Genomic DNA, 22,653 nt, shown 5'->3' with positions numbered 1-22,653 from the left:
AGATACATATGCAGGCAAAATTCCGATGGTATTTAAAGGCATCATGACGCATTAGCGGTAACTGTTTCAAAGACTGAAGCTGGTCGGCAGTCTGCCGCATACATAACTTTTCACTTCACGCATATAAGTTGACGTAGGTGACGTAAAAGAGTGCAAGTGAAACGAATCGGTATTTGATAGGATTTTAGTGTTAGGTATACTTCAGCTGCCTGTTATACTTTTAGTTTGTTCGACGTTAAACAACTTTGACGAGCCGAGCCTAAGGTAAGCTAACGTTAGCATTAGCTTAAACTATTTTTCTTTAACCACTCGAAAGCCAGTTATTAAAATACAAGATTCCCAAACGTCCTCTGTTTTGACTGATATCGCTTAAATATCGGTTGGGAACTGACTTTTTCCTCTCTCAGCGACTGTCAGAAACAAATTTCGATGTAATGTTACGTGGCCGGTTGTATCTTCACTGCTACTGTATTATTTAATATTGTTATTTTTATCTAAGGGCTCAGGCTGGTTGTAGATGGACCATTTGACTAATCGGGTTACGGCGAGTGAGCTCATTTTCGCCTTCCTTCAAGAGGGCCATGAGAGCGCAGGCTACATGAAGGAGCTTCACTCGCTGGGCGAACAGTTGAAGTTTTCTTGGGACATCAACAGCAATGGGCACGACACACGTAACCTGGATAATGGAGAGCTTGAAACTGATGGTTATCATCCAAGCAATATCGGACTCTCTATGCAGGATCTTCACCCCATAGTGGATCTACAGATCCGGGGTAAGTAAAGTAAAACTATGTAAACTGTACTGTCTACAGTCAACTTTGGTATACGTGCCACAGTCATCAGCTGTTTATTTATTTATTTTTAATCAACAATGAGCTGTTTGTGGCAGTTTTTGAGACAGTGTAATAAAATAAATATTTTATAAACATGTCTTGAGTTAAGAGACCTGATCAAATATATAGTTTGACCCAGATGTTTGCAAAAAGTGCCATATTCTCTAAAAGTTAACCCACTAAATCACAATTGACTGGGTTGTTTCCAGTTTTAATAACAAAACAACTGAAAGTGAAACCAGGAAATTACCTCTTTGTTTGTGCTACAGAGCTGAAGTTAATTAGCAATAGTCCAGAATGTTAACATTGTCTTGATGGAAACTATAGAAACATGACTTCAGCCATAAATGTTAAACTTTACTCTAATACAATTGTATTAACTTTTTTTTTTTTTTTGCTGCAGGAAATCATGAACAGGCTGCAGCTGTTCTTGAGGTTGCACGAGCGTTGGGAGAAATCGCTGCCCAGTTTGAAGACAGAATTGTGACTGAAGCTACCAGGAACCTGAGCAATAACATATCAACCTCCCCTCTTCAAGTGAGTATGCGCTCAGCTAGTGGACTACCCTGTGCACAAAGTATGTGTAAACAAGGGCTAGTTTTAAATATGCCAGTGTAAAACTAATATGTGGATATATTGAGATTACCCTAGTGATGCCACACCAGGTTGTTTTGATTTTGAGCCTAAGTGTGTGGACTGATCTATTTGTTTCTGCTTTCCAGAAATGGAAGGATTACCTTGCCTTTGAGGTAGAGAGGGTGATGATGCGTGGGGTAGGTCCTGACCTACCCTGGGAGAGAGTCATCATAGCCCTTGCACTCACGCTGGTGAAGAGGGTGTGCGTGCAGACCCCACAGAGGTTGAGAAACCTTTTCCACACCGCCCTGCAGTACATCAACGCTGCATGGGCTTTGTGACTGAAGAAAAGCTGTCAATAAGGAAATGACAGTTAAATCTGAAACTGCAGTTTGCGTCTCATGATTAGCCAACTGTGAAAGGAGTTTGTTGACATGCCAGTGGTAGCAAACACTTTTGTAGAACTTAATGAAAGCGTTAAACATGACACTCAAGTTTCATTATTCCTTTTGTTAACTATTGCTTAAGTGTTATTTTTCTTTAATACTTGAAAAATGTTTACTTTATGTTGCTTACACATAAGTAGCATGATTACATTTTTTCCCTTCAGAGTTTAATTTCATTGTATATACACAAAATAAATCACAGCTGAAGTAGTTTAATCTCTTTATTGTTTTTTGCTTCAAACAATGTTCTGTAGGAAACTCAAGGTACAAAATGCCATGTTGGGTATTGTTTCTGACATCCATCCTGCTCTGGACTTTTAAAGTTTCCCTTTGAAAGTAGATGTAGTTTAAGTTGATGAGTGTCACATTTGCAGTACTGACGGTGGCATGAACAGTCATACAAATTCCTGTAATATCTTTAAACTCAGAAAATGATTTTGCGTGATGGCAGCAGCGAGGGTGTGTTAAGGACCAGGCTAACAGATTACATGAGTTCCTCATAAATTTCCCAGCTGTTTTCCTCTGAGGGAATCAAAGGGAGATTCCATATTATTTGTTTCCACTTCCTGTTCAGTATATTGTTTTGGTTTCTTGTGCTCTGCTGGTTTACTAGAATGTTCAGTGATTTCTTTAATGTAGTGTGAACGCAAAATCCAAAATTACAGCTATGTAAGAGATTGAGTTTTGTGTTTGTTTCAGAGGATAGTGTTCTGAAGACTTTCCTAAAAACCAGATTTGAAATGGTTCCAAGTGGTTTTGATTGTCTTTTGGCAACCTGATTTTCAATAACTCACAGCATGCTACTGCTTTGGTTTCTACTTGGGGAGGGAATTAATATCTCGTTGCTGGGGCAGACAAATTCAACCCTAAAATAAAATGTCAAATAAATAAACTAGACTGAATCAATGTGCTGCATTCATGCCCTACTTTTCTGGAGTAATTATAGCTCACTTTACACTAAAAGTAATTGGTGGTTCTGGTTTGGCTAATGCAACCAAATATAGTAGTAAATTTATATACTAATGGCACAAATTTATTGTGCAATATGGACACGTTAGATTCATTTTTGGTTTCAATCGAAAATATCAAAAATACCATTCATTTCTATAGAAAGTATCAGATTTACTCACAGGGAGAAAAATAACCCTTGGTTGTGTAGGAGGCGGAAGAGCAAGGAAACCATATGTCGCACAACATCACAACTTATACTTGAGGTTTATGTTTCCTGTGAGAGCACTGTCAATTTTCAATCCAGCGTCGCTGGCTCCAATGAAAGAAACAATGCAAATAGCAAACCCACAGATACAACAGAAGCTGAATCTAACAGAAGAGGGATGAAAGTTCACACATGCTTTTGTACTCAGTAATAAGTACAAAAGATTGGAGTCAAAAAGAAATTGGAAACAAAATTGCAACTGACCCCGAAAAGAAAAACAGAGAAAATAAGAAGTAGAGTGGAGTGCACCGTTTTCACATTTCTGTGTTTGCACCTGGTTGAAAGAAGCAGCGAGGGACTCCCAGCACTAAGGTTGTGGATGACAAGACATTCTGGTTTGCTGGGGGACACTTTCACACATTTTATACCCAGAAGATTTTTTAAAAACTACTTTTAAGGAGTCTCACTGTGTGTATGCAAATATGTTTATTCTACCATAGCATTCTATACTCTCCGCCGCTGAGGATAACACTTTTGCACGCTATTTCCTCTGGAAGCGTATAAGAACAAAGGCTATAACAGCTGCAAGGACTGCCAGAGCAGCCCCTCCATAAAGCAACGCTGGGAGCTCTGATTCTGGCTCCGGCTGCGCTGGTGCTTTGAAAGGGGCCTCCACAGCCTCTGGGACTGGAGGTGCAGCGACCGTATCATTTAGCTCTGCCACAGTCTCTGGTTCTGGCTGCGATTCCTTTGGCTGGTGAAACACAGTGATGGACTCTGGGTTCACCTCTGGTTCGGACGCTAGTTCTAATGTGTGATCAGGATCTGCTGGTGTTGTCGGGATTTCCATGGCTGGAGATGGGGCTGCCATTTCAGCAGGCACTGCATCAGTCACTGGGGCAGTGACAGCAGCTGGTTCTGACTCAGGCTCTGGTTCTACTGCAGGAACAGACAAAGGTACTGCAGGTTCAGCTTCAGTGGGAAGGGCTTCAGCAGGTTCAGAGGCAGGGGGAAGCAGCTCTGGTTTTGAGGAAATGAATGAAGGTTCTGCAGACAAGCTTGCAGGTGTCTCTATCACAACTGGCTCTTCTAATGAAATCAGGGAAGCTGGAGGTGTGGGGTCTGCTTCAGCTGTCACTGGTGCAGGTGCGGTCTGGACTCCAAATTCCTCCCTGAGCTCAGCTAGCTCACTATCAGTGCCTAAAACACTCATCATGCTTTCTTCTATCACTCCGCCTTCGCTGCCTTCCTCCAACAGCTCGGCCTCCTCGCGCTCCACGTGAACGATGTCCGAGTTTGAGGAGTTGTTTTCACTACGCTCCTCGACCAGAGCAACACCCTCGTTGCTGTCCAGGCTCTTGATGTCTTCAGGGTCCATTGCACCAACCTGTGCCCACGACTCGTGGCCAGCCAGAGACACAGGCAAGCTTTCTGTCTGCCAGGAGCTCTGCTCGCTGCTGTTGTCTCCAGTGCACAGCAGTGACGAGGGAGGGCTGATCTGGTCGTGATCCTGGTCTCCTGAGAGGATGTAAATGTCGTTGCTGTCTTCGGCAATAGTCACACCTCGCTCTTCCTCCGACACGAGGCTGAATACTTCACCCTGTGGTACACAGAAACAAAGATGACATTTACATTCAATTTATTAGCTGTATTTGTTACAGTGTTTGTGTTTTGTTAAAGTTTAGTCTCTGGTTGGAACATCAAAGGGCGCCTTCTCACAAGAAAATCATCTTAAGAAATATGAAATAAAAGAAATAAAACTACAATTTTAGCAACATGTAACAGTTTCTCAGTAGTCATAAAATTATAACCAAGAAGGTTATAAGGTTATATAATAGGAATTCAGAATAGGACTGCTATAAAACTGTGGGGGGGGGGACTAAATCCACACTTGTTTTATCTTCTGCGCCACCTAGTGGTCAACAACAGAGGAAGGAAGCATCTGTAAGCTGAGGTATTGTTACGCAACATGCAAATATAACCATGTGAGTAAGAATAACAGAGGGCGGAGTTTGCTGGAAGAAAATCCATTTAAATAAGTTTCATAAATCAATATATAAAAAAACTCTTGAAGTTCATAAAAAGGTGAAATACCTCGGTCACTTTATTACTGAGCAAATGAATGATGATGATGACATATACAGACAACGATGTAAGCTCTATGTGCAGGCAAATACTATTGCACGCAAATTCAGCTTTTGTTCACTTCCAGTGGCTTTGTTTAAAGCGTATTGCACACCGCTATATACTGCCCCCTTGTGGTCATCCTACAAACAATGTAGCATGCAGAAGCTGCATGTTGCATATAATGATGCCATGAGAATCCTTTGCAGGATACCTAGAAGTGGTAGTGCCAGTCAGATGTTTGTAGCTGTGGGTGTTTGGACTTTTAAAGCACTTTTAAGAAAGTTAATGTACAATTTTAGAGAACGACTGGATGGTTCGAGTAACAGTATAATTTTAGCACTTACAGATCCGACAGTGAGTGGTTCCGTTACTCATCCAGTCTGAGAAAGCACTCCAAGAAAATGTATATTATGGTTTTATATTTTACAAATGCTTTATATACTTATTTATCTACATATATATATATTTAATGGTTTATACCTTGTGTTGGGGGAGGGGGGTGTTGTGTGTGTGTTTCTGTTTTGTTTTTATGGACATGAAGTCTGCCAATAAAGATTGAATTGAATTGAATTGAATATTGAAGCTTAACATATTAAAGTAAGCCTGGTTTTATCATGCAAACATTTAGCAAAGAAAAAAAATTAATTACATTTTTTTCTAATATGAATGCACAGCAGTGATGTGACGCTTAACTTACAATTTGTGGTTGAAAATAGGCAACTGACAATCCAAGACAAGCAGTAAAATCAAACATAACAGTCCTGTAGCTCCAAGGCGTCAGCTTTGGACTTTGCACATTAACATTTCTCTCTATCATATCACAACAAAAACCACTCCCTATTGGATCTGTTGCAATAATATAAAACAGAACTTGCTTCAGAAAATTGTGATTGCTACGGCTCCAACTCTAGTTTATGCGAAAGGAACATATATGCCAATACTATACTTTGTTAGTATTCATAACTGAAATCCAACCTCATGGCAACACAAGAGGAAAATATAAGGAAATAATTAAAGTGAGTAGGACTGATCCTCTGGGAGTCATTTATTTCTAAAGCTTTTGGCAAACCAATCAACACAAGATGAAAAGATTTAGCTTAGAAAGTAATAGGCTGACTAACTAAAAGAGCAACATACAAACCACCTTGTTGCACAGCATGCCGAGCAGGTAGATCTTGCAAATGATGGATGCAAAAAAAAAAAAAAAAAAACGCATAATGTGAAACGAAAAGTCTGGATGTTGGCTAAAACAATTAGAGATACTAAACTGTGCTTGACTGAGGAAGTTAAGCTTGTATCTGTCATGGCCAGACTTTTCTGCTGTGTTGCATGTCACATAGGTGTGACCTGAGCTGATGAGATTCAAACAGACAGTTCAGGCACGCAGTGTTAGTCAAACAGGGAGGATGAGTGTTTGTGTGAGCATCAGATAGAGGGGTTCAGACAGCCGCGAGCAGCTTCATCTGAAATAAGCAGAATATGTCAGCATGTTCTTCATGGTGCCCCTGACCAACGTTTATCGAAGGTTGCGGTTCGAGCCCCTGCTTGGACAGTCTCGGTCGTTGTGTCCTTGGGCATGCCTACTGGTGGTTCATTCGGCAGCCTCGCCTCTGTCAGTGCGCCCCAGGGTGGCTGTGGCTACTATGTAGCTTGCCATCACCATTCACATGGGTGGATGTCTGGGTATGTAAAGCGCTTTGGGGTCCTTAGGGACAAGAAAGCGCTATATAAATACAGGCCATTTACCTCACACGTCAACGTCTGTACATATATAACATGTATTTAATCAGGTTTGTTGTTTTTTTTAAACCTACAAGCCGTGAAGGTCATTTTCCTTACAAAGAGACTCAGTGCTGTGCGTGGCAGCTGCATCCTGGGAAGCAGGACAGAGATTAAATCCAACAGCGTTTCATCGTTATCCAACATTTGCTTTCTGCATAAGCTGATTTGAATGTAGAAGAGCAGGAGTGTTTCACAAAATCCTCCCCTCTCAGGACACAGCCTGCACATCAGCTCGACACAGCAGGTTAATGTTGCTATGTGGTAAAAAAATAAATAATCCACAGCCAAAGAGATACTGGTATTCTTTAAAATTCTATATAGTTTAAGGTTAGTGTTTTCAACAGTAGCTATGACTGCACTGGAGACCACACCTATGAACTATTTGCAATGTAATAAAACAACAAACTATGTGAATAATACAAAGACTATTACTGATTAACTACATGACCACATATTTTAAAGTTAGAGGACCAGTAATAAAGTTTGAATACAAAGCTTATAAAGTTTAGGATCAAACTAAGAAACATGATGAAACACTTTATAAAGAATAAGCAAAAACATACCGAGAAGACATGCAAACTAAACTTTCTTCAATGCTTCAGGTTGTCCCTCAGAAACACAGAGTGGGAAAACTCTAGGTTTTGTTGCTCTGTTCTCAGGCTCAGTTCTCCACCCTTGCCCTAAGACAAACTATATAAAACCACTGCACATTCTTGTTGTAGAGCCAAAGGTGTACAGCCTACCTGTTACTACTCTGCCTTTTAACTGGCTCTCTGCAACCCAAGGTTAAATAACATTGTAATTAAACACTGAAGCAGAAAGCTATCACTGAGGGTAAGAGTAACATAGCCACTGCCCTGGTGACTCATTTCTGCTGATAAATCAACATTAGTTACACTGGCATGGCCGTCACATACAGTCAAAATCCTACAAATGCTGCAAATCCAAACATCAGATCTGACAGAGTTGTCACAAAAAGCAAACTCTCCACATCAACAAGTGAATTACTGATATTCAGTTTGGGGATTAGTCAGTGTAACGGTCACTGGTTAGTATGCACCCTTGGCATTTATATGAGCATTATGTAATCACTGGTCCTGCAAGGGGTCATTACAGCTGACCGAGCTGAATAAAACAAAGTGCTGAGAAAGATGAGAAAAAACCAGGAGCCAGCTTTAAAAAGGAAAACCTAAAGTTGAAATGTGTGACAACATTTACCAATGTCAAGGGCCATCATTCATCTGCTATGTCACATGAGTTCTTTATTGGTGATAAGACTTTAAAACAGCACGGTTATTTATTTACTGTATTACATTAAAGACTTCTTTGTTTTCACAAACTGGAAATAATTAACAGCAACAAAATAAGCAAACAGACAAAAATTTCACAACAGGTCCCCACATCCCTATTTTTAAACTAACTTATCCCTCAGAATTGCTGTGGAGGCTTCTTTCGCATCGTTTCAGGCGACGTTTCCCTTTTCAGAGAAGGAATGTTTGTCACCATGAACGCATCCTCGCTTTTGGCCAACAACACACTCTTTATCAGCTTCTCTTCTGCAACATCATCTTTATTACTGACAGAAACAGACACATTCCTATTATTTTACATTGTGTAATCCAGTTTTAGCATTTCACATTACCCTGGCTTTCATTAGCACACTTCATCCCCACCCCCATAAAAAATCCCTACACATGCTATCGAGAGCATTGTGAAACTGACCACCACAAGCAGAGTGTTACATGTTTGACTGTTTGAGATTTGAAAGTGTTTATGGAATCACACCTCTCCAGAGCGCTTCTGGGGAAGCACCTTTTTTTTTTTTTTTTTTTAAATCTTATTGCAACTGAGTGTCTTGTTGTGTGCAGCTACACAATCTGCAATCAGTAAATACTGGGTTTTAGCCAAACATCACTGACAGTGTCCTGCTGCTTTAGCAACTTTTTACAGCAAAGGACAAGCAGGTCAGTCAAGCCCCTGGTGATGATGTTTTTAGGGGATTATTAGAGTTATTTTGGGGGCTTCCTCGGCCTGCGCAGACACTCTCTGTTGGTCTACATTCATGCTGATGCAGTGTCACAGTGATGCACATATTAAAGCCCAGAGCTGGCCAGAGGGTGCTTACATAACAAGGGGAAGCACAGTTACACTGCACAGGGTGTAGCGTGATATGGCCTGACAGGACAAAGACTCGGGCCTTTAAAGGACCTCGGCCCTAAATATCATCATTGTTTCTAAGCAGTGCAGCTTGTTCCAGTATACAAAACTGAGGGACTATATATTTCTTTACTGCCTTTAAAGATATGGTGTTTTGAATATCAAATATGCAGCATAAAGTAATGCATGTCTTTAATATCTTTTTCTCCGAGTGTAGAGGTGCAATTATCTGTATGGCACCTTCAAGTTTTGGGCTTCATGTTACATTATACTCGCAAGGATGGCAATATGAAGCGGCTGATGCGCACACTCAGTTCTTATGCACCATTTTTATTTTCAGATGGACAGCAGGACACCAACATCATGCGAGCACACCGACGACAAGCTTCAACATCTTCTCAAGGTTTTTTTTGTCTGTTTTTATCATCTCACCCATCGTCCCACCCCGGTGTGCTCCTCCGACCCACCCCTGACTGTCTATTGTCTGACAGCTACTGCTTTTGTCCTTGCCAAATCAAGTGTACGCCACATTAGGGCCATACAAATCCTTTGTGTATTCTGATGTAACTAACAAGGCCATTAATCGAGCAGCCCATACCCAACTTGCATTTCAGTGTCCTAAAGATAACTCGGCAGACAAAACAGAAACTTTTTCCAATATCCTGTAAAATACAAAAACAACAAAGACCCTTTTTTTGTTGATTAATATATAACTTTGATAGATGCAATAAAGAAAACACAAAACAATAAAAAAAACCTTCATTTACTCTCCTCCTTGTTGTGGAAATTCACATCTCATGGCCTCATATGTCACATGTTAACAACAGTAAGCAGAGTACTGGTAGGAAGAAAAGACCTTTTTAGCTTCTTAAAATCTGTCACTGCTGCACACAGCCACTTTTTCCTCAGAAAACATGCATGCATGCAGACAAGCACGCATCACAAGTAAACCATCTTACCTGAGCGTGAAGTTGTGAAATGTAAGTGTGAACGCACAAAGCCCCAGAGAGTCAAAAAAGACGGTTTGAGATGGAGTGCAGGTAGAAAGCCAGCTGGAGCTGTGCATGCAGACAGCTGTCAAACTAATGGAGATTTCACTTTGCCCTGACTGCGCTCATCCCTCCCTCCTTCGTGCCCTCTCCTTTCCACAGCCTCTTCGTGCACTCCCTCTCTCTTTTCAGTTCATCACTCCATTGCAGATCATGCCCGAGCCTATCATCCGTTCATCAACTATGACATAACACAGAGCAAGAATGTAGCTTTGTTTGAAGCCAGCGTACTGTGTTCACATAACGCTGTGTGAAACCGGCCAGAGCATGACAATGATGTAATGGCGACCAGAGCAGCAGTTAACATGTCAAGTCACGTGAACGTTCGTCAACGTGGCCTCGTTAATAGCAGAGCATACAACGCTGAAGGGCTGCATTCTGGCAAATATTATCTCTGCAAAAATGTAAACCTAGAAACAAAGTTGCACAAGTTGCTTATCTATGATAATACGAAGCCATGGAAAGAGTGAGCCTGCAGCCAAGCATCATGACTTAGATGTGGCTAAAGGTGTATTTGCTAGACTTTCATTCATCAATAGCTACAGTTTACATGAACAGGGTTTATATTTAATATGAAAACACTCCACAGAACAGAAGTACTGTAGTAGTTTATGGTTATTGGCCCAAAGAAACGTAGCAGTAAACACACTGTATACATAACAGTCTGGTTATTTATATACAGGTAGAGAATTTATAGCCATGGGTATTATGATGTTCATTTTTATCTAGCAAACCAATGCAGCTCACTGATGCCCTCATCTGGCTGTCAAGAGGTGTGTACATCCTTTTAGGCTGGTGCAATAAAGTTTTCCACTATGCAGCATCTTTTCTTCCTGTTTTATGTATGCATGCTCTGCACAGTCCTAATAATATGTAGTCCTTAATAAAACTTAAGTCTCAGTAGTCTCTGTCCTTGATAATTCTAAAATTAGTCATCACACCTGCAATCTAAGATAGTTTTTAAGTATTTCTACACTGGGAATATAGTTTTCTTAGTTTTAAAATTGTATTAGATTATTGGATTGGACTTTCAGGTAATTAGACTTATTTATATTGTATTTTTCCCATCCATCCATATAGCGGGGGCGCTGGAGCCTATTTCATTAGGTCGCCAGTTTAAAATTGCACTATTAGATTACCTTGGATTTGGACCTTCAGCTGCATGTAGCCGGAGTACCCGGAGAGAACCCACGCAAACACGGGGAGACATGCAAACTCCACGACCCGGCCTGGTGGTGGAATTGAACTCAGGATTTTAACCACCGTGCCACCGTGCTGCCCTTTTTTTCCCCTTTGTTTAAAAACTCACCCATCCCCCAAGCTGAGTGATGTAGTCTGCCTCATTCTCCTCTAGGAAGCGAAGCCCCAGGTCCAACAGAGGCCTCACAGACTGGCCTTCACTTTGTAAAGCCTGAAGCAGCACTAACGGAACAAGCACCTGGTGGCAGTGGTGACGAGAGACAGAAAACAGTTCATTCACAAGGATAAAAGACATAAATCTGACACCTCTCTCTTGTTACTAGGAGAAAATAAAACTGTAAGCATTGCACCTTTTGCAAATTATGTCTCACTTCTAATCACTGAATCAGAACTCATGGCTCACTCACCTTGCTCCAGCCTCCCGATGTGTGTGCTGAGAGCTCCAGTGTTGTGCATCTGAATCTCTGATAGTCCAGAGGTCTGAAAACACAGACATTACCATTAGTATTAAACACGTGATCTTCATGTTGAGGAGGTTAAAGGTTTTGTACTTCACCTACCAAATGTAACTGTTTACCAGAACTACTTTTACCTTAGGTACCTTAGATTAATATGATAATCAATCTTCTTTGCTACAGTTTCATGTTGTTATCTGTCTGTGTGGGGAGGGGCTACACTGATTCATCATTATGTCAAAACCAGAAAAAATAGCAGAAGAGTTTTTATTTCCATTTTCTACTACAGGCAATCTCACAGGGGAAACAACAGGACAAACTATGGCGAAGACCACACAAACCTAACACGATAGAGTTTTAGCTGTTATTTAAAATATGAAGCATTACCATCTCAGATTAAAAACCAAATTACAACACTGCACAAAAACTAAACTAGCTCTACCCTGAGGCAAGAGTAGAATAATGAGCTAATTTTAGGTCAAAAGTATGTTGGTTGTTTTACTTATGATGGCAGTTTTAATGAATATGCACTTGGAACAGCAGTCTTTATCAGTCAGCCACTGAACTGTACGACCTGAGCAGCTCGTTCACTCATGAATCATTTCAGTAGGATTCATCAGATGTGCAGTGTTTTGGTTTCACTTTTATCATCAGTATACATGCTAACCCTGGGAACATAAAAGCTCGTAGACATTTCCAGCATATCTGAGTTGATACTGAACGCTGTATGTACTCTAGTAACTTCAGGATTTTATGGTTTACTGGTTTAGGAAAGTACAGAAGTAACAATGTAATGCAAGTCAAAACTAAAAGATCTAAGAGAAAACTGTGTCCGTATGACATTGTTTTGTGTCCACTTAGTTCACACTACCTTTACTCTAAAAAAACCCCAAACATTCAGAATTAAAAGTACTGTCAATACATTTCATTCCTCCTCTGATTGTTAGAGTTCAAAAGTTCATTGCCTTGATAGCGAGCAAATACCTGCAGTGTATCAACAGTGACTGTGGCAGTCCTTCGAGATAATAACACTTTCTCACACAGTAACAACTGCAGTAGAAACATGGCTGTCGTACTTAATGTCGATTACCGTATCTATACATCCATAATGGCAAAACGAATGGAAAGAATACTCCCTAACCTCATACATAAAGATCAAGCCGGCTTTATACATAAACGTCAAACCCAGGATAACACAAGACACACTTTACACATAATGAACTATATACAACAACATACAGAGCAGGCTGTGATCCTCAGTCTTGATGCTGAAAAGGCATTTGACTCTGTTGTTGGCAATACCTATTTAGAGTCTTGCATAAATTTGGTTTTAATGAGCTGGTAATAAATAATGTAAAGGCATTATATGATAACCCGACTGCAAGGCTTAGGATTAATGGCCACCTAACTCAACCTCTAACATTGGAGAGGGGAGTGAGACAAGGCTGTGCCTGCTCTCCTTTCCTCTTTGCTATATTTCTGGAGCCACTAGCCCAATATATAAGGCAAAACAGAAAAATCTCAGGTGTTACAATAAACGATGTGGAACATAAAATAGCATGCTATGCCGATGATGTACTCTTATTCCTAAAAACACCTGAGGAGGCTCTGCCGGAGGTAATGAACTGTCTTAAAAACATTGGCCCAATGACAGGATATAAACTGAATCTAAATAAAACTGAAGCCCTTCCCTACAATTATAGTCCATCTGAAAAGCTCAGACAAGCACATCCACTGAAATGGAACACAGACTCAATTAAATACCTGGGTGTAACACTTACTAAAGATACAAAAAGACTATTTGACAAAAATTACAACCATTTATATCAAAGAGTCAAAGAGGACCTTACAAAATGGAATCATATCCCATGTCTGAGCATAAGCTCTAGAATAGAAACCATCAAAATTAATGTTTTACCGAGATTTTTATATTTGTTTCTGACCCTCCCACTCCAGATTAATCAAATGGATTTTATTGAATGAGTCAAAACGATCTCTAGATTTATACGGCAAGGGAAACGACCCAGAATACGATACAAAACATTACAGCTGCCCAAAGAGAACGGCGGCTGGGGACTACCATGTTTTAAAAAAATACTATACTTCAGCAATCATCAGGGCAGTGTTGCACTGGTGTGATCCCTCATATGTAGCAGCATGGAAAGAAATTGAATGCAAAACAATAACCAATATGCATATACAGGCAGTTCTCGCAGATAAAAATCTACAGGACTACATTTCCAAATTAAGAAATCCTTGGGTAAAGGCCACACTAGGGGTTTGGAAAATGGTGGTAAAAGAAAATAAGCTGGAGAAGGATATAAAAATATTAAAATGGTGTGCATATGAGTCGGAATTTACAGCAAATCAAATAGACCCTAGTTTTAAAAACTGGAGAGATAAAGGAATTGCATCGATATGTGGTATTGTAAAGGAAGATGAAATTACGAGTTTCCAAACTTTAAAGCAAATGTTTCATTTGGAAAACCAAGACCTCGATAGATACTTACAGTTAAGAAACGTTTATACTTGAAACATAAAAAACCAAATACCCACTACAGCGAGGCCATTTACACAACTCTTTGTAAATGCTTATAAGGCAGAAATGAAGAAAGGTGTAATCTCACAAATATACAAAAGTCTTCATGATCTCAGTATATAAAAGAAAGATGGGAGAAAGAGGGAGGTCTTGCAATTACAGAAGAGGAATGGCAGAACATTTGTTCTTTTCATTGGAAAAGTACAAAATCACACATATGGAAGGAGTTCTGCCTGAAAAGTTTTGCTCGTTTTTTCATTACCCCAGCTTTAAAGGCGCATTATGATGATGGAAGTTGTGAATGTTGGAGGAACTGTGGCTATGAAACAGCACGCCCCTACCATATATTTTGTGATTGTAAGAATATTAAGAACTACTGGAGAGAAGTCCATAAAGTGATGCAAAACATATTTAGTACATATTCACCCTTTGATTTCAAATCCAGATTTTTAGGATACATACCCTCAGACATAAAGGGTATAGAGAAATACTGCAAGTAAAAAGGCACTGACCAAAAGGTGGCTGACACAGGATCCTGGGACATTAAACAGCTGGATTGGATGTAACTTTTGAGATTTATAAGATGGAAAAGATTACTTTTTTAGTGAATTTTGAGTATGAGAAATTTGTAAAACACTGGGGAAAATGGCTCCGCTATGTGAGTTCTATAAGGCCAGATATCGCTGATATTCATTATTGAAGGGATGGTTGTTTAAATTTTTCTTTGTTTATTTTGTTTGTTTTTGATAATAACATGTACTAATGCTATGTCATCATCTGCTACTGGGTGTGTTGGCTTTTCAATTGCCCTCTCTCTGGATGTATATAGTTACAAACTGTATCTGTCTGTACATATGTTTCTTTGTTTGTGTGTTTTGTTTTGATTTTTTTCCTTTTCTTTCTCTTTTTTCATACCTGTGTGAAGGAAAAGTATTTGAAGTGATGGCGGTCATCCAGACTACTGTACATATATGAGTCTTAGAACAAAGGAAGCCATCAAATACTGTACATTTTATTTTATGCATAACTTCAATAAACACTTAAAAAAGAAGAAAGAAACATGGCTGTCGGAGTTGTATGCAGTCCAGAGAAGCACCAATAAACTTAAAGCAAAAAAAAAGCTGCTGATTTAGCTTCACTTTTGTCAAAAGGGTCTCCGTTACTTATTAACGCCAGTGTTGCTATCGTGCAGGCTGCTTTTTGCAAACACACAGCCACAACTCTACAAACTCACCCTGTGAGGAGTGTGTGTACGGCTGCTGACAGGTGTGTGTCGAGCTCTTGGGCCACCCTGTCTCCCACTGCAGCCAGGCAGTCTTCAATGGAGTTCTCCGGGTTGGCTGGAGCGAACACCAGTGATTTGTGTCGGTCGAATCCCGTCCTCGAAAACGCTGCAGGCAACACAGGTCACAGGACAGAGTGATATCGCTGACAAGAAGTGCAGCTCGTTTAAAGGAGTTAGTCAAAGAAAGGGAAGAACACGAAACATAAAGAGTGTTTGTTTTAATTAGTGTGGCACTTCTGACTAACTTTTCTTTTCATTAAACCTCTAATAATAGGCAGTCCTACATATCAATAAACAACTATGTAAGACTGCTTTCTTCCATTTGCGCAACATCTCTAAAATTAGAAATATCCTGTCTCAGAGTGATGCTGAAAAACTAGTTCATGCAGGCTGGACTACTGTAATTCACTATTATCAGGATGTCCTAAAATCTCCCTGAAAAGTCTTCAGTTAATCCAAAATGCTGCAGCAAGGGTACTGACAGGGACTAGAAAGAGAGAGCATATTTCTCCTGTTTTGGCTTCCCTTCATTGGCTTCCTGTTAAATCCAGAATTGAATTCAAAATCCTGCTCCTCACATACAAAGGTCTTAAATAATCAGGCCCCATCTTATCTTAATGACCTTGTAGTACCATATCATCACCCTATTAGAGCACTTCGCTCTCACACTGCAGGCCTACTTGTTGTTCCTAGAGTATTTAAAAGTAGAATGGGAGGCAGAGCCTTCAGTTTTCAGGCCCCTCTTCTGTGGAACCAGCTTCCAGTTTGGATTCAGGAGACAGACACTATCTCTACTTTCAAGATTAGGCTTTAAAACTTTCCTTTTGCTAAAGCATATAGTTAGGGCTGGACCAGGTGACCCTGAATCCTCCCTTAGTTATGCTGCAATAGACGTAGGCTGCCGGGGATTCCCATGATGCACTGGGTGTTTCTCCTTCACTTACTATGTGTTAACAGACCTCTCTGCACTGAATCATGCTTGTTATTAATCTCTGTCTCTCTTCCACAGCATGTCTTTCATCCTGTTTTCCTTCTTCACTGATCCTCCTGAGCCTGGTTCTGCCGGAGGTTTCTTCCTGTTAAAGGGAGTTTTTCCTTCCCACTGTCACCAAAGTGCTTGCTCATAGGGGTCATATGATTGTTGGGTTTTTCTCTGTGTGTATTATTGTAATTGAACTAACGTCTGAGATCCTGTTAATGAGACTCATAAATCATATTTACTTAAGAATAACATTAAAGCATCTTAGACTAGTGAAACATGATGAAGCAACCACCCACGTGTGTGAGCTGTGAAAGAAAGATAAAAATCCTCATTTTTAAACCAGAGTGAGACAAAACAATCATTCACTTAAAATCAAAATCAGCTTTTCTGTGACCAACCACAGCAATCTGCAGCAATATTCACGCTTTTTGGAAAGAAACCAAAGAGCTTTAACTGTACATGTGTCATATTTGCACACTGAACTTAGTTTTGATCAACTTCAGTTTAAAAACTTAAGACCAGACTAGTGATGGTGTTCAGTCCTTTTGAAGGCTAATCTCTGGAACTACAGTTAGGTCCATAAATATTTGGACAGAGACAACTTTTTTCTAATTTTGGTTTTTACCACAATGAATTTTAAATTAAACAACTCAGATGTAGTTAAAGTGCAGACTTTTAGCTTTAATTAAGTTGTCTGAACAAAAAGATTGCATTAGAATGTGTAAAACTAAAGCATTTTTAACTCAATCCCTTCATTTCAGGGGCTCAAAAGTAATTGGGAAAATTAAATAACTGAAAATAAAATTGTCCACTTCTAATACTTTGTTGAAAACCCTTTGCTGGCAATGACAGCCTGAAGTCTTGAATTCATGAGCATCACCAGATGCTGGGTTTCCTCCTTTTAATCCTCTGCCAGACCTTTACTGCAGCAGCTTTCAGTCGCTGTTTGTTTTTGGGCTTTTCTGTCCAAAGTTTAGTTTTCATCAAGTGAAATGCTCAACTGGGTTAAGATCAGGTGTCTGACTTGGCCATTCATGAATATTCCCCTTCTTTGCTTTAATAAACTCCTAGGATGCTTTGGCTGTATGTTTTGAGTCATTGTCTATTTGTATTATAAAACGCCGCCCAATCAGTTTGACTGCATTAAGCTGAGCAGACAGTCTGTCTCTGAACACATCAGAGGTCATTCAGCTCCTTCTGTCCTGTGTCACATCATCAATAAACACCAGTGTCCCAGAGCCACTGGCAGCCGTACACACCCAAGCCATCACGCTCTCTCCACTATGTTTTACAGACGATGTGGATGCTTTCGATCAGGAGCTGTTTCACACCTTCGCCACACTTTTTTTTCTTGCCCTCATTCTGATAGAGGTTGATCTTGGTTTCATTTGTCAATCTAGCCTCTCTATTCTTGAGGTTTATGAATGACTTACGCCTTGCAGTGAACCATCTGTATTTACTTTGACGCAGTTTTCTCTTTATGGTAGCCCTGGATATCGATACGCCTACCTCCTGGAGAGTCTTGTTCACTTGGTTGGCTGGTGTGAAGGGGTTTCTCATCACCATGGAAATAATTCTGCGATCATCCACCACTGTTGTCTTCTGTGGACGTCCAGGTCTTTTTGCATTTCTGAGTTCACCAGAGGCTTTCTTTCTTTCTCAGGATGTACCAAACTGTACATTTTGCCATTCTTAATATTGTAACAATTTCTCAGATGTGATTTCTTTTTCTGTTTTCGCAGCTTAAGGATGACTCGTTTCACCTTCATGGAGAGCTCCTTTGACCGCATGTTGTCTGTTCACAGCAAAATCTTCCAAATGCAAGCACCACACCTCAAAACAAGTCCAGGCATTTTATCTGCTTAATTAAAAACAACATAATGAAGGAATTGCCCATGCCTGCCAATGAAATAGCCTTCTAGTCAATTGTCCAATTACTTTTGGTCCCTTTAAAAAGAGGCTGGCACATATTAAGGAGATGAAACTCCTAAACTCTTCATCCAATTTGAATGTGGATGCCCTCAAATGAAAGATGAAATTCTACACATTGTGTCACTATAATTTCAGTAAACAAGTTAAAAAAAACCAAAAAAAAAAAAACCCAAAAAACAAAACTTGTGTCAGTGTCCAAATATATATGGACCTAATTGTAGCTGTGTATGTTTGTGATCACTTACAGGCGGCAATTTCGCCATCCAGTTCTCTCAGCCCTTCCTCTATTTGCTCCTTTATCACTCTGTATCTTGTTTTCTCAGCCTCTGTATCTTCTGAAAGAGATAAACAAACATGAAATATGAACCACCGTCACTCTATCCTTCATTCTTTCTGGCTCTCTCCCACACAGTCGCTTTAATTTTCATGCAGAACTTCCCCAAATGTCTTAAAACACGACTAAAGAAAAGCTGTTCTGGAAATTCTGAATTGCTTTGACTGCATTTTAACAGGATATTGTGGTTGGACGGTCATTTCAGTGTGTGCCAGCTGTTTTTGTTGCATTTGCATGGTCGCTTTTTAAAGTAGTCCTTCTTTCAGCGCATCCTCAATAATAATTTTAGGAACCATGAACATATTTACACTGTGCTATTTTGTGATTGTTTTATGCATGTGTTTAGTTTTCTTTATGTAACTATTCTAACAACTTAAAAAAAGGTTGGTCATGTGGCTTTTTCGAAAAGGTTCATTGTCTTTTTTTGATTCATAAAAGTTATGCACTCACTGGTTTTGGATATAATCTGACAAATTAAATAGAGGATCTGACAAAGAATGGGTTAAGTTGCTAACACAACACATATGGGATCCGACTTTTTATTAAATCTTGAAATATTTAACGGGCCAGTTCTTGACTCCACTATAATGATGAGCGGTTGATGCCTGCACTATGAATACACAAAGCGTGTCAACAATCCAGCCATGCACACCAACTTTCTTGGAGGAGAGAACCACCTTTGCAGGCAGCCGCTCCTCGTCAGCCTGACGAGCCTGAATTCAAAGCAAAAAACTGTTAATGGTTCTCAGTCATCGTGTGCATGAAGGCTATCAAGGCAGGGGTTAATTATTTACAGCACTGAGTCTACACTGCTCAGGGTGTAATGAACCACGCAACACAAAGGCGCCAAGTGGGGCTGCATTGAATTTACAAAAAAAAAATAAAAAAAAAAAAATCAAATTTTACATTTGACCTCTCACCCCGGAGAGATACAGGGATCATTTTATAATGTTCATACATGCAACCCAGAGGCACTGGTTATTTCCAGTGTGACTGGACTCCATTGGTTCAGTTGCAATGATGAATCACTTCTGAAGTGGGGATTCTTCACCGCTTTAGTAGCTGACTTTTCTCAGTTTATGAAATCAAATAATGACATTTTTTAACAAAAAGCAAGAAGACACTCTGACAACTGGGATCTTGTTCTCTCATGTCCCTGCATGGGTGCCATGAGGACCAGTGTTGGCTTTTCCTGGCCTTGGTGCTGTGTCAGCATTTAGACAGACAGCTAGCCAGACAGCTATTTTGCTTTGGTCCACTGGTGTGTGAGTAATGCTACAGTGATTGCACATGACAGGCTGTCAGAAATTGGACCGGGTCAAGCGGAAAGCAGGGATCAGCCACTCATCTGCCATCTCCGCCCATTCCAACCATGCACACAACAATAAAATGGACAGGAAATAAAAAGAACTCCCCCTCTCTCGTCTTCTTTTCCTTGCTCCAAATACATTTTTCAGATACCTCTGCTCCTTTACTTTCATGCATCATCCAAAGAGGCTCTCCAGCAGTCTTGTGCTCTCTTTAATCACTAAGATTTATTTCAGAATTAACGCTGTGAGGTCATAACTTGGTTGCACAAACTAAAAGAAATGAACAGCTGCTGGCATTTACCTTCGCACATCATTTCTCTAGTCTCACATAGCAGACACAGAAAATCATTACTATATTGTACATTTGTTCAACAACACCTTTTTTGGTATGTTGGGCATACAGGGAACAAGAAGAAAAATGTGAGCCAGCATGCCCGGGGCCACGTAACAGGGTTGTTGTAAAGACCTCTGTGAAGACAGGCCGGCTTTATGCACTCTGGTCACCATATTGGGTTATTGAAAGGATTCTAGCTGGGCTTTAGATGAGAATCCACTAAATCTATTGGTTTACAGACACTGGCTTCAGCTATCATGTTAAAGTGTCCATACAGGTCTTCTGAATGTGTTCTCCTGCTAAAGTCAGATTCCAGTCAGGGCCAAATTAAGCTGGCAAAACAGGTGGCTACGTGCCTACACACCCCAGATATTTTATGTTACAACCATGTGTGCATGTGAACACCACTATTTGTGTGCTCTCTGAATGCAAGTGTGTGAGGGTTGTGTATGTGCACAGTGTGCAAAATGGGAAGGAAAAAAACAACTGTTGCTCGTCTCATCAGCAATTGTTAATAAGACGTTTGCCACAAATGCAAAGCATTTCCTCTCACCTTGAGCTGCAGCTGGTTGGTCTGATCTACCTGCAGGCACCATTCCTAGGTAGTTAAGCAAAATATATTTGGTTTCATAATGGAAACCCTCAGGCACAGTGGCTGGGATTGAGGCAGAAGCGGTGGAGCCTGAGGTAGCCATCGAACAGATGTGTATCAGACTCTCAGGCACATTAATTCATACAGTCAAAGCTGGACGTCTCACCTAGGGAAAATAACAACCAGAGGAAGAATAATATCTCGTTAGAGGCACAATCGTTACAGCCTGAAGGATGGGCTGGCTGAGGCTGAGGAACCCATTAATAAAAGCTAAGAAAATCTATATCTACACTCAGGCATTATATCATACAATATGTTATTTAATCTTTAAAAAGAAAAAGAAAAAAAGAAAAAGCTGTTATATGAATGACATAAACAGATGCCCCCCTCAGGTTTACAGTGTCCTGCCCCCACTGCGTGCACTAAGGGGACAAATTAAATTTCCCCCGTCACTCACAGAGTGATTTTAGACTTCTGTGACTGCATGGGTCCCAACTCAGGACAGAAGAATGGGACAGGACATATTTGGGTACTTTTTTGTGCCTAGATCATGATTTACATAACACATGTGGCAAACAGATGGTCGTTTTACAAAACATCCATAAAAAAACCCCAAACAATTTTCAAATAAAATGATCACTGCACAAATATGAAACACGACTTTAACCCCCTGTAACTTCTAAGTTAATCCCCCCACATGGTCCTCCAGAGACGAGGTGACACCAAGCGGACCAAAAACTCCATTAGTGTCAAGTCTGCCAAATTAAACAAAATACTTCCGGGCTTAACTATCAAAATAAAATATGGCGTATAACCGAATACTTAAAAAGTTCAATCATCAAATAACCACGCGGCTACAATAATTAACGTAAATTAAATAAACACAACTATCCTCAAAAGATTTCAGCATGTCCGCAAAAAAATAATCTACCAAATAACAGAGCCATTCGCTTTACTAACCAGACATGTAGCTTTGCTAATTAATTACCTGACTAATTACAGAAGTGTCCGCTGCACCCCTCGCTGGAACACCTAAACTCACATGCAAGCTACTGTTAGCTAGCTTGACGTTACACGTTTTACGTGCTGGAGATTCAAAACTTCATTTTAACTTAAGCTCAGCGGGTGTCCGTTTCTTACCGTCCTTATCCAAAGGCAACCAGATGTGGACAGACGACAAGCTGAACAGAATTATGAACACATACACACACACGCACTCCTGTAGCAGAAGCCGGAGAGGGTAGACCACCAATGGCAGGTAGCCGTTAGTACACAGGGTGCTCTGGATGTTAGCGTACAAAACCGGGACCAATCTTCCTGTCAGAGCCTTCATAATAATACTCTCCTCTGCCACCGGACACCTTTCAACCTGTGGTCACAAGAGGAAACTCGCGGAATTTACAAGCGCGACATATCTGTTATTGGGGGAGATAATCCTTGATTCTCTGTAGCTATAAAAATTTTGAGAGGAGAGCATCCAACCTTAGCACCCCGCCCTTCTTACAAATATTTAACTGGAACGCGAAATGTTATTTTGAAAGTGCAGACCGGAAGTTCTATTTTG

General features: G+C 40.3%; 2 protein-coding genes across 3 annotated transcripts; one reads left to right on the top strand and one right to left on the bottom strand.

The window, feature by feature from the left end:
* The first annotated feature begins 30 nt into the window (after positions 1-30).
* Positions 31-2,532, top strand: LOC116309395. Its single transcript, XM_031725984.2, has 4 exons — positions 31-264; positions 500-773; positions 1,237-1,370; positions 1,556-2,532. The coding sequence occupies exons 2-4, from the start codon at positions 518-520 to the stop codon at positions 1,748-1,750; spliced, it is 585 nt and encodes a 194-aa protein (XP_031581844.2). The 5' UTR covers positions 31-264; positions 500-517; the 3' UTR covers positions 1,751-2,532.
* On the bottom strand, positions 2,063-22,578 carry bcl2l13 (BCL2 like 13). 2 transcript variants are annotated; one of them, XM_031725982.2, is made up of 7 exons: positions 22,230-22,578; positions 21,051-21,255; positions 18,765-18,854; positions 15,555-15,711; positions 11,734-11,806; positions 11,436-11,564; positions 2,063-4,611 (listed from the first exon to the last, which is right to left on the bottom strand). In XM_031725982.2, the coding sequence occupies exons 2-7, from the start codon at positions 21,190-21,192 to the stop codon at positions 3,553-3,555; spliced, it is 1,650 nt and encodes a 549-aa protein (XP_031581842.2). In that variant the 5' UTR covers positions 21,193-21,255; positions 22,230-22,578; the 3' UTR covers positions 2,063-3,552. The 2 variants fall into 2 exon arrangements, with proteins under 2 accessions (XP_031581842.2, XP_039471852.1); XM_039615918.1 differs by lacking the exon at positions 22,230-22,578 and adding an exon at positions 22,078-22,220.
* Positions 22,579-22,653: the final 75 nt, after the last annotated feature.

This window comes from Oreochromis aureus, linkage group 7, assembly GCF_013358895.1.
Source record: "Oreochromis aureus strain Israel breed Guangdong linkage group 7, ZZ_aureus, whole genome shotgun sequence".
NCBI classification, from domain to species: domain Eukaryota; kingdom Metazoa; phylum Chordata; class Actinopteri; order Cichliformes; family Cichlidae; genus Oreochromis; species Oreochromis aureus.
This window is presented reverse-complemented; position numbering and strand designations above follow the sequence as displayed.

Excerpts from the sequence above, each read along its gene's own strand:
- LOC116309395 (XM_031725984.2), top strand. The coding sequence starts at position 518 with ATGGACCATTTGACTAATCGGGTTACGGCGAGTGAGCTCATTTTCGCC. Across the intron at positions 774-1,236 it reads AGTGGATCTACAGATCCGGG|GAAATCATGAACAGGCTGCA; the intron begins GTAAGTAAAGTA and ends TTTTTGCTGCAG. Across the intron at positions 1,371-1,555 it reads TATCAACCTCCCCTCTTCAA|AAATGGAAGGATTACCTTGC; the intron begins GTGAGTATGCGC and ends TCTGCTTTCCAG.
- bcl2l13 (XM_031725982.2), bottom strand. The coding sequence starts at position 21,192 with ATGGCTACCTCAGGCTCCACCGCTTCTGCCTCAATCCCAGCCACTGTG. Across the intron at positions 18,855-21,050 it reads CCAACCAGCTGCAGCTCAAG|AAGATACAGAGGCTGAGAAA; the intron begins GTGAGAGGAAAT and ends TATCTCTTTCAG. Across the intron at positions 11,565-11,733 it reads CATCGGGAGGCTGGAGCAAG|GTGCTTGTTCCGTTAGTGCT; the intron begins GTGAGTGAGCCA and ends CACTGCCACCAG.